Source organism: Ziziphus jujuba, chromosome 10, assembly GCF_031755915.1.
Source record: "Ziziphus jujuba cultivar Dongzao chromosome 10, ASM3175591v1".
NCBI classification, from domain to species: domain Eukaryota; kingdom Viridiplantae; phylum Streptophyta; class Magnoliopsida; order Rosales; family Rhamnaceae; genus Ziziphus; species Ziziphus jujuba.
The window spans coordinates 11649040-11660789 of record NC_083388.1 but is presented as its reverse complement, the minus strand read 5'-3'; the positions used below and the strand labels follow the sequence as shown (position 1 = coordinate 11660789).

The window sequence follows — 11750 nt, the reverse complement described above, 5'->3', positions numbered from 1 at the left end:
GTTCTTAACAAAATTATACGGGTTATATTTTTAATCTCTATATAGTATGTTTTCTAGAATAAATTGAAGAAGATTTCCAGTTTCCTATATATATATATATATATATATATTTCTTCTATAATAGAATGTGTAATTCCATTTTTGATGAATACAGAGTTTTTTTTTTTTTTCCTTTTTTGATTTGTCCTCGAGCATTCCTTGTCCTTTTATAGATTCGAATTCAGTATAAAAAGTATAGACGGTGGTGTTTGTACCAACTAATTTACTACACTTATCTTAAGAATATAGAGTTGTTTGATTCATATGTTTTTGTGTTAAGAAATTACATGTGAATGAAAGACAATGTAAAAAAAATATTTTGATTGGAAAGAGATAATCAAATTGAATCGTTATTCAAATACTCTAAAAAAGAGAAAAAAGAAAAAAAAAAAAAATCTTCCAAGGAAAGACAAAACTATGGCCGGTATGTTTGAAAAGATGGCAATTGGCAATAAACTAGAAAGATAAAAATAAGTTGAAGAAAAAAAAATGTTTTTATTGGAAGAAATAAAATAATTATAAAGACAAAAACAGGAAAAAATAAAAAAATAAAAAAATGAAAAGAATGAAAATTGTGTGTGTTGAATGAGATTGGAAGACGCTTTTTGCAACTGCCCCGTGATTCATGGCATTGTGAGTATGGTGGTGGGGGTTGGCTAATTTTAGGTTTAAATTGATTTTTACAAGATTGAAATAGATCGCCTTCAGCCAATATCAGATTCCGACAATTTAAAAAAACAAAAAAAAAAAAAGAAATTGAAAGAATGCCCACTCTCTTTCAAGGCGCGTCTTAAACAGCTAGACAACTATATTGCCTTTTCGTTTGTGGTGGTCCCCTTTAAGGAAACCTTAGGTCCCCACTATTGCCTGTAACTACCCAAGAATCCAACACGCGCCATCATTTCGAGTGTACTTGCTCCGAATATCTTCTCCAAATCTAACCTTTTATTTATTTATTTTCTTCTAGCTTTATAAATAACCAATACTAAATGGTTGAAAATTTCTCTTTTCATACGAAGCTATATTTATTTATTTTTCTTTTTTTTGAAAAATGTTTAATTTAAAATTTTAAAAATATATTTAATTCAGATTTTAATTAATTTTTATAAAATTAAAAAATTTATGATAATTAATATAAATTTTTAAAGATTGTATATAAAAGTCTACGAATATTTAATATAGATTTTAACAAACTTTTTAAAAGTTTAAGTGGAATTTAATTAAATTTTTTACAAATATATAAAAATGATGTAATATTTAAAATATTAGTAACTTGTATTGACTTTCTCAATCCGTGTCTTTTATTGATTTTTAAGTTAAAAATGAAAATATTTGTTTTGAAAACTCTCTATCTATTTATCCCAAAAACTTTTGAAATGAATACAACTGTATTAATTCCACAGGTTATTTTTGAAGCTTTCCCTATTCCAATTGAAAAAAAGCTCTAATAATATTAGAATACCCATTCGTCATTGCCTACTCCTCAATAATTAAAATACCGTAAGAAGTTATTGGATTGTACACAAGAATCAAAAGAAAAAGGAAAAAAAATATATGAAATATGAATAATTAATTTATGACTAATTTTTTCTAATAATACCCGTAATTAATTTATGAAATATTTTTTCTAATTAATTTTTGCTTTTTAAGGTTATTCTTATGAATTTTTTTTTATTCATATGAGAAATATAATTTTGTTACTATAAAGCCTAAAGTTATTTTTAAAACCCATAAAAGTTTATCAATATAAAATCTATCAATATCCATCAACATTTTTTTAAATAAACATAAATCTGTAAAAGGTTTGCAAATTCCATAAAAAAAATAAAAAATAAAAATATATAAGTTTTATAAAAGCCAATCATTATAAAAAATCAACTTTAAAGGTTGAGATTTAAAAATGCATTTAATATTTATATGAGTTCTAAAAAAGTTTATTTTAGCATCTTAGGGTTTTAATATTTTATTGGACATATATAGTATATAAATAATTTTATTTATATGAAAATATGGATAAAAATTCAGCTGAAAACTATGTAAATGGAGAGTTTATAAATTTAGTACTCACGCCTATAATACGTTATAGATTAAAAAATATGAGATTAAAAATATCAGTATTAAATGTATATTAAAATTAATTATATTTAATATAAATTATAAAAATATAGCTATTAATAAGATCATACTTGTTTAATATTAATAAATAAAAATAATAATAATTAAAATCATAAAAAATAAAATAAAAAATCTTTCATGTTATTATAAACGAGAAAAAGAAAGATGAAAATATCTATTTTTTTTAAAAAATGTATTATTTTATTTGTATAATATCCCAATATGTTTAATACATGTTTTTAACTTTTATATTAAAAAATATTATTTTTAAATCATATTATTTATTATTATTGAAGATTATCATCTTATGTGTTATATTTTAATTAAAATTTTTAATTCTATTATTTTTAGTTTTAAAATTTTAAAAATAAATTTTTTAATAATAAATATTTAAATTAATTCATAGCATATATATTATATTAACGAATGTTCGTTGATAACGATAAATAACAATTTTTCTTGCTACATTTCAAATCGAAAAACAATTTTTTTATTTTCTAAAAATACTTATGTATATATATTAATAGCAACTTTACTAAAAAAGGTACCAAAATCCAACCGCAAAAACCAAGTCAAACCAAATCATAATCGTTAACTCAGTATTTTTTGGTTTGTTTTTTTATTTTTGTCTTCTTCTAATAAATGGTTTGAGCTATATTGGATCATAATGATTAATTTACAGAACCAATGTTGCCCACCCGTAAACTACCATTTTTAATTTTTTAAATTTTTTTTTTTTTGGTTGTAGGTAAATGTAAATTTCCATTTCTTGAGAGAAAGGTTCATTAGTTCACTGAATGGGCCCGCAAAAGAGGATACATTTGTAGATAACAACAATTACATTCACAAAATTAAAATAAACTGTATTATTTTTCTGGACGAGTAGTAGAATAATATGCATTTGGTGTAAGATTTTTTTTTATTGATATAGAAAATTTTATAATATTACGGATAAATAAATATATATATATATATAGTATTGGAAAGTACAATTAGGTATATTGTCGGCAATAGGTGTACGAGGTTTATGCCTAGGGGGACGTGGAGCCTTCTGCTCCATTCATGGAAAGTCTTCCCTCTATATCTTATAACGTCGTTTACTAAAACTTTCTATTTTTATATTATCTTCCACAATTTTCTACTCCTTTTTCAAAAAATATTATTTTCTCTCTCTTCTTGCCCCAATTATTGGTTCACTTCAAATCCTTCAAAAAATTATTAAAAATTAAAAATAATTAATTAATCAAAGATCCAAACGTACGCGACAAAAACTGGTTTTCAAAATTACCAAAATGTGCTTTGCCTTTTTGCCTTTTTTGTTTTTCCCATTTTTCGAGGTGTGTTGAGCTACGGCACTCAATACTAAATTGAGAGAAGGACACCTGGCATTTACGCTTCACGAGTTTTTAACTTTCCTAAAATAAGTGATTAATCCAATTTTATATTTAATACATGTAGTTAAAATTAGGCCTTTTTATTCTTTGATAATTGCTTCTATTTTTAATTTAATTCGTCATAGTTTACGGGAAATTTTCATATTAAATGATTATGGTTGGTTGAAGCCCATTTAGGTAAACCTAATTTACTTTGAGGAATAAAGCTCAAGTCAATTTATTGAATATCAAGATAAAAAATTAAAATGGATGTGAAATAGTTGAGGATTTTTCGAAAATTGAGACAGATTTTTATTTTTTTTTTATTTTTTTATTTTATGAAAAATAAAGTTGTGTATTATATTGCATAGGAATTCTTTAGAAGGCATTGGGCACTTTTTTTTTCGGGTAAGAAGGCATTAGGCACTATGTTGGAAAAGCATTCACATGATTCACACCAGACATGTAACATCAAAGGCACAAATCCATAATTCAGTCTCAGTTTTTTTTCTATTATTATCTTATATATATATATATACATATATAATATTATACATCCTTGTCAATAAAAAAAGGAAAAAAAAAAAAAAGAAGAGAGAGAGAGAGAGCAAAAGATTATTCAACGAGCAACATAAAATATGACACCTAGTTTAAGGACACAAAAGGTTGATCTATATCTAATTGAAACTTATCCATCAATAAAGAAAAAGGAAATAAACGAAAAAGTAAAGTACCTAATAAAAAATTTAATTTAGGCCCTTCCAGGATATGTATTCACAAATTATTGCACTTATTATCAATGTGTTACTTTCTTTTACAAACTTCGCTTTTGTGGATTAAAGAGAGGTTAATCCAATACAAATTATTTTTGTGTTTAATTATACGTTTTAGTGGGACAAATTTATTATTATTATTTTTATATAAATTGTATAATTTTCTTATTTTAATAGTTTATTAATATTAATAGATGATAATTAAAATTGGTTAGATATATTAATTAAAAAAATAAAAACTAAAAATTAACATAATTTTAATTTATGTATTATTTTTTAACAAAGTAAAAAGAACAGCAAAGTATTGATGTTATAAATCAAATTTGTATATGAAAAGGAATAAAAAAAATGAAGGTAATGTTATGGCTGTAGATGTTTGGTGTTAGGGGTATTGTGTTGTATCCTAGGAATGAAAGCATGGAAGGTAAACCGTAAACCACATGATAATATCGACTACCATAATATGTACTTGATTTCCACTTGAATAAAGTTTCCTTATAAAACAATATAAACAATTAAAAATGGTATTGTTTGTTGATCGTGGCCTACGGATGCAATGCACTTTATTAATTAATATAATAATAAACTCAAAATGGGGTAAATATCATCAATCAGAAAATATTAAAAAAAAAGCATAAAATTTCGAGGGGATTAAGATGCCAACATTAATTAATAAATGCAAGCACGCTAATTCATCAGACCTGAATCAGAATATAATCCAGATGGTGATTTTTTTTATTAAGGTTTTTGATGTATCTGTGCTTAAAAGTTAAACAGGTTCAAAGGCATATCAGACAGGGTTTGAAAACTACTTTGCAATTGTTTTATTATATCAATGTCAGGCTACTGGTTGGGTGGATGATTCACATTTCAAATTACCCAAGCAACAGCTATATAAAGCAACATTATATACAAATATTATATATATTTATGAGAGAGAGAGAGAGAGAGAGAGAGAGAGAGAGAAAGAGTCACCTAATTTGTCTAAATGAAATCTTATAATATGTAAAAGGCTAAAAGATAAAGGAAAGAAACCTTAAAAGCCAGTCTGATATTTGGCTTGTCTCAATATTTTTTCCTATTTAAGAAACCAATGCCAGAAAGTTGCAGATTATTTTATGTTTTCCTGAGCTACAAACAAGCCATACAGTTCACAGTTCTTTAAGCACGCTATAATTTAAATCTCCCTTACCTTGGCTCCCACCAAATACAAAAAAAGAAAAAAAAAGAATTTATTATTATTATTATTATTATAGTTATTTTTAATATTGATGGAGTAGACTCTAAGAAATTCTAGTGAAAGATCTGACTCAAAATAACCTTAAAACTTTAAAAGGAGTGATGTTGTGTAGAAGTGGGAACTGCATGTAAAAAATCTCTAATACTCAAAGCTAACTTAAAAACCTTTGATTTGATGCACAACTTCAGCAATGAAAGCACTAAAAAAGAAAAGAAGAGAAAAAAAGCATTGATTGTCATGGGGGTTATATGCAAAGAGGGCTTCGACCAATCAACATCCATTTGTAAACTGACATAACATTTACTGCTAACATGTACATCAAGCAAAGCACATATCCTCTATAACACCTAAAAGCAAAAGCCAAAATAATGGCTCTCACCTGCCAAATCAAGAAAGCCAGTGCCATCAACTTGCCACCACCTCAGATTCCTTGTTAGTCAAGTTTTAAACTCATAAAATACACAACAATTATCACCACCAACACAAATAAAATAGTCCAACGAGTTTTACAAATGCGTAGGGGTTCAAATCTAAACAACCATCAACACCCATATTTAAAATTTGTATGTATATTCATACAAAATATGCATGTTACTAGGCTAGACAAAGTGAACCTGTTGAATAAGAAAATACAATAAATATAGAAAATATTGGTATATATCAGAGGCTATAAAATAAATAAATAAGTTAACAGTACTTATTGATTAGCACCCAGATACAATGCATGGCTGCAATATTCTATAAAAAATTTCATTTACCTAATTGAAGCACAAATTTACTGTCTTTATACCAAGACTATCATTCCTCCACTTAAACATTTGATTTCTACTTTTAGTCGTTCCCTTGTCTTTGGTACAGTGCAGTACCAATCCTTGCGTACAAAAAAGCATTGGCCTCTCTACTTTCCATCTCTTTGTCCAAGTGCAAGAAAAGTTGCTGCTATCTCTTTACCTTTTTATAAGTTAACATGGATTGGTTGTTCTTTATCCCACCTTCCAAAGAAGAATAAAGTTCAATGTATTCAGTTTCTTTTATACCTCAACAGTAACAAATATAAAAACTCTGCCACATAAACATAGAAGATAAATTTACAAAATATCTGCACTTCTATGTTTAAAAAAGTTGCTTAACCAGCGTATCGTTTGTTAGTTTACTCCGCGAGTGACATAAGATAATGAGGGTTTCCGCATCAAATCTTCTAAATAACTTAATTAATGCACTCAAGACAGGGACAGATAACCAACATTGTGCTTTAATTATATTTCTCTGCTTATCAACAACAAGAATATCCACTTTGTTTCTTTTTGTCTGGATAAGTCTACAAAACCCGAAGGCAAGTTTAATTATCCATTTCTATCATTATTCCAACAAAAGCAAGAAGATGATTTGCTGCCTATGCCTTAACTTAGGCTTGAAGGATTCGAAAATGTTCTCTGTACAGAACTTTGGCCATGATAGAAAGTACATATACACAAATAGGGGTAACCTTTCAAATTGCGTGACTATGGGCATAGACAATTAGTCAACATGCCTGAAAATTGAGCTTTGTAGTTGCCCTCATTGCTCGATTCAACCTTTCCCTTTCCCGTTCCCATTAAAATTAATAATGTCGTTGTGGCCTGCATTTTTGTCATATGACATGAGATTTTAAATCTATTCATTGGAGTAAAAAAATGAATGTAAGAAACTAAGTAGAAGCAAAATTCCTATACATGCTATTATATATTAATTTTATGAAGACCTTCAATTTTCATGCATAGGGAGAGTGATGGTATGATTGCCATCTTGGCAAGTTTCTTTTTAGTTGACTGAATAACTGGATTCACCTCGCCACAAGAAAATGTGTCAGAGACAAACCTTGACAATGAATTGTGCTTATCTCGGTTCCTCTCAATTCTTGTCCATCATCATTTAGCAATGAGATCCCAGATGATGTTATGGTGAAAGGGAAAGCAAGAGGAGGTGATATTGGAGATTTTGCCAGTTTGATGAATCTCTCACCTGCAAGACAAGAAAGTTTTTGGAATCTGTAATAAGAATGAGAACATGCCTTACGTTTCACATAATTAATTTCTCATGGAAAAAGGCCCATAATCTGCAATTAGAACTTCTAAGCAAATTTCATCAATTTGAGAACCAGAAGTTTCTATCATGTTAAATCCAAACACAAAAAGTAGTATTCTATTTTAAAGGACATCCAAATGTAGGGAAGACATTTTAGTTATCAAGGCATTAATATGAAGGCAAGGAAACTCATTCTAAATTGGTAATAAGAATTTAGCTTGAAATATATATATATATATATTTTCCTTTTTCTTTGATCGTTTGTTTTCGTGGCAGTGCTAGTGGGATATTTGTCATTCTAAAGAAGCACAATATCCAATGCAACAAAAATAACTTGTTCGAACAAGAAGCACAGAACATAACATTCATACATTGAACAAGTTAGAATAACCAAAACAGCACACGTCATTTTAAGTTAGAGAAACTATTAGCATTGCCAACCTGATTTAGCTTCAAGCACAAGACGAATGGTCACAGCATGAGCCCAGTGAATCCCCAGAGCAGCAACAAGATGCGAATCATATCCTGCAGGAACCTCTGTGGCTTTCCCTCTGCTCTGTGCTGCGCAGAATAAACTGAATTGCATTCCTTAGTTACATGGAAGATTTAACTAATATGACTACACCATCCTACCTTGAAAAGAATAGTGGCAAGCTTCATCACGGCTTTGTGATCTTACTTGATTTGTAACTACAACAGGGATTCGGGAAAGTTCAGCAAGGGATCTAAATTTAAAAAGAAGAAAAAACAAAAAACAGAAAACAAAAACCGAAAAGAGTTAAATTATTTGAGCAAAAGAGTTAAATTACTTGAGCAAATTACTAACAGCCAAAAAGGTAGTATATCCAACAATAGGGAGGAAATATTTCTTACTTGATAAAAGAAATATGCCAACCTAGTGAATGTTGTCTAAGAGCGGCATGCCCATAATCCCTGAACGAAATATAATCAATGCTTACACAATCACACAAACCAACAGGAGTATATAAAGCAACTGATTATGTATTTTATGGCTGTTCAAAATTATATAAAACATACTTTAGAATATCAGTAACGAAATGTCATGTGAATAATGTAGAGGCAAAACATAAAATCATGTACTCTGATATTCAGATGTAGTATTGTCATAACTTTCTCTAGTTAGTAGGATCCAATCTGCATAACTCAAATTTGAATCTTGCTATTACGTAATTCCTAGCTAATGCAGGAGCATAAATGCCAATCAAATGAAAACCTCACCGAATTCTAATGGAATGGACTGTAACTTGCCAGGAGTAAAAAATCCAGACCAGGTCAAAACTCACAGAAATAACGAAGAATGTTATGCCTACCTTGAAACAACAGCAGCCATGCTATCAATCACAAGCAACTTCACTTGATGCTGAAAAATTGAAACCTTGATTTGTTGCAAACTGGTGATATATCAGTAAACATGCTATCAGGAATGAAGCCACAAAAACAGGAATATGCAGCTCCTTAGATATTTAGGGACAGTGCATCCATGAAACGTAAGCAATTTCGCATTTCATGATAATATTTGAACCCTTCTCTTTACCACCACTTAAAAACTTAAACAGGCAACGAAAAGTCTTTGAGCTAATGAATTGGGGGGGGGGGGGGGGGGAAGAAAGAGAAAAATCAATTTTACAAACCAATGCAGTCTAGTGCTGGTAATATACATGACAAAATATCTAGTTTGAGATCTCATATGCTTACTGTTAAAAGCCACCTCAAAGTTTTTATTATCATTCAGGTTTTTCTGTACCTTATAAGAAAGAGAAGGTCATATTTTCAATTTCAATCATACCTCTCAGTGAACTCATGAAGTGATGCTGGCCGCAAAACAAGGATCCTACCAGCCATCTGACATACAAACAGAACAATAATCCTTTATTAACCATAAAATGACATTTTATGGTAGATTAAAAGGCATTGATTTGAAACAAATTCTTCATACTTCCTGTGCCATTCCTTTGATTTGAAATATTTCTGGCAAACTTTCTGTTCCAATTTCTATTATCCTGAGAAAAAAGAACCAGAGTTTGAAATTTAGTGGTAAAATATTATCAGTAATTAATATCACTACCATGCTCTTCAACTACCTTCTTGAAGTAAGTTTGGATTCTACATCAATGTAGATCACACGCCCATTTAATCCTCCACATGATGTTGGTAATGAAGCCAATAACGAGAGCTTCATGCAGAACTGCAATTTGCATCAAATAATCTTGGAATGAAAAATTCATTCAAATATGCAGCACATATACACCTTGCTAGTCATAATAAATGAAAGGACAACCTCCCTAGATGCATCTTTACACAAAACAGAACCTAAGATATGCTACTTCTATCCAGCATACCTTTCTAGTGTCATTTGCCAATCCAATCATGCCAAAAACTAAAATAAAGATACGGTGATATGTGGTCTTCCCGAAATGATTACTTGCCAAATGCAGAGTTAAATAACAACTTATTGTCAACCAGCAATAGTTTTGCACAATGTGCAGGTGCTATGTCAACCTAGTTCTTGAAAATTTAAAACTTTCCTTTTTAAACCCTCGATGCAGGGTGGTTTCCGGCATAGTCTTTAGTCTTAAACACATGGTAAAGAGAGTTGATATCATACTTGGGACAAATGCCAAACTGGACATATGGTAGTACAGCAGAATCAAAACCCAACAACAGATAATGATCCACATTCACATATAATCATGATCAAGTTCCCAAACCACAAACAAACCAAAAAACGGAATGGCGGACAAGATCGATGGAAGAAAGAGTGATACCTGTGTTTTGCCAATTCCAGCAGGACCAACCAGCTCTGTCAAAACACCAAATGGAATCCCACCACATAAGGCCTTATCTAGCCCTTTCAGACGTGTGGGAAGGTGACCACCATGGTTATCCTTTCGAATCCGCTGCTTCATTAGAGATAGAACCTACAGACCACAACTAATTACCACAATTCTAAGAAGCCCACAAAAATTTTCATTAAAAAAAAAAGGGAAAAAAAGAAAGAAGAATTGTAAGCGCCATTGCTCACGGTTTGATATGGCGGGCACGCGATTTCGCTGATACGCGCTACTGCGGAGGCAACTTCTGCCAGTCCCACATCGAGCAACTGCATCAGCTCGAATTCAGTCAAGGATAATACTTCCTGAAACATTTAAAAAAAAAAAAAATTCGAAAAAAAAAAATGAAAAATGGAATTCGAACACAAAATTGTACCGATGATTTGAAATCCCTGGAAACCAATTACAGCGAAGCAAAATTGAAGATTGGTTTTTGAGAGTGAGTAAGAAAAATATAACCTCGGCGGTGGTGATATTGCGCGCAGCGAAAACGTTGGCAATCGATTTGGGCAAACCCATTTCCTTGATGAGCTTCTTCTCCATAACTCCACTTCTTCTTCTTCTTCTCTCTGTGTCCTTTTTTTTTTTTTTCTTTCCCGCCAAATTCAAAACCCTAATAAAAAGATCATGACTCCACATTTCAGACCCAACAACTAACCGACCTATCTCTGTGATTGTCTGAGTGATCGATTACTTAATTCTATCACGTGGAATTTTCTGCTGAGTGCTAATTCATCCAAAAAAAAAAAAAGTATTTTTCTTGTTTTTTAATCAAATATTTTTTTAATTCCCTTTTACACAATTATGAAACATTGTGTATATATTTTGATGGTGATACCGAAATATTTTGAATATTTTAATATTGTTCAGGTGGTGGCGTTTACTGAATATTTAAATCATGTTCGGTAATTATAAAAACAAATAATTTTATCTCAAATGAATATAAATACTTTTAACAAATTCATATAAAAGAATCTCTAAAAACACCAAAAAAACGGGTGTGCGCATAGAAGCACTCACTTCACATTTGTTGCAATTTCTTCTTTGCATAATATTGAAAAAATAAGGAAAAAAAAATGCATTGGCCTTGTCAATCGGAGATTTCCAGCTAAGAATGGAAAAATAAAAGAAAAAGAAATAAAATTATAAAATATATAAACAGATTGAAATTATTTAGAATACAATTTAGAGATTTTTTTCTTTCAACTGACTATTTATCGGAAATTGAACTTTGTGATTATTATTTGGGATACCATTGGTTTTCGCTGTAAAGCCCAACCACCTACGGGAGCTT

At 29.8% G+C, this 11750-nt stretch overlaps 1 protein-coding gene across 5 annotated transcripts; it reads right to left on the bottom strand.

The window, feature by feature from the left end:
- Positions 1 to 6181: 6181 nt before the first annotated feature.
- On the bottom strand, positions 6182 to 11366 carry LOC107411290 (DNA repair protein RAD51 homolog 2). Of its 5 annotated transcripts, none has more exons than XR_007239383.2 (13): positions 10916 to 11341; positions 10648 to 10761; positions 10391 to 10543; positions 9707 to 9810; positions 9562 to 9625; positions 9412 to 9467; positions 8936 to 9016; positions 8478 to 8537; positions 8238 to 8329; positions 8046 to 8165; positions 7398 to 7541; positions 7027 to 7159; positions 6182 to 6532 (listed from the first exon to the last, which is right to left on the bottom strand). XR_007239383.2 is itself a non-coding variant. In XM_048469331.2 (13 exons), exons 1-12 carry the CDS (start codon positions 11093 to 11095, stop codon positions 7110 to 7112), a joined length of 1218 nt encoding a protein of 405 aa, XP_048325288.2. In that variant the 5' UTR covers positions 11096 to 11344; the 3' UTR covers positions 6182 to 6532; positions 7072 to 7109. The 5 variants fall into 5 exon arrangements, 4 of the variants coding, with proteins under 4 accessions (XP_048325288.2, XP_048325289.2, XP_048325287.2 ...); XM_048469331.2 differs by having other exon boundaries at positions 7072 to 7159; positions 10916 to 11344; XM_048469332.2 differs by lacking the exon at positions 6182 to 6532 and having other exon boundaries at positions 6775 to 7159; positions 10648 to 10725; positions 10916 to 11366.
- Between the last annotated feature and the right edge of the window lie 384 nt (positions 11367 to 11750).

Coding starts and splice junctions, on each gene's coding strand:
- LOC107411290 (XM_048469331.2), bottom strand. CDS start 11,095: ATGTGGAGTCATGATCTTTTTATTAGGGTTTTGAATTTGGCGGGAAAG. Junction 9,468..9,561: donor TCAAAGGAATGGCACAGGAA/GTATGAAGAATT, acceptor TTTGTATGTCAG/ATGGCTGGTAGGATCCTTGT. Junction 7,542..8,045: donor TGTGCTTGAAGCTAAATCAG/GTTGGCAATGCT, acceptor CTTGTCTTGCAG/GTGAGAGATTCATCAAACTG.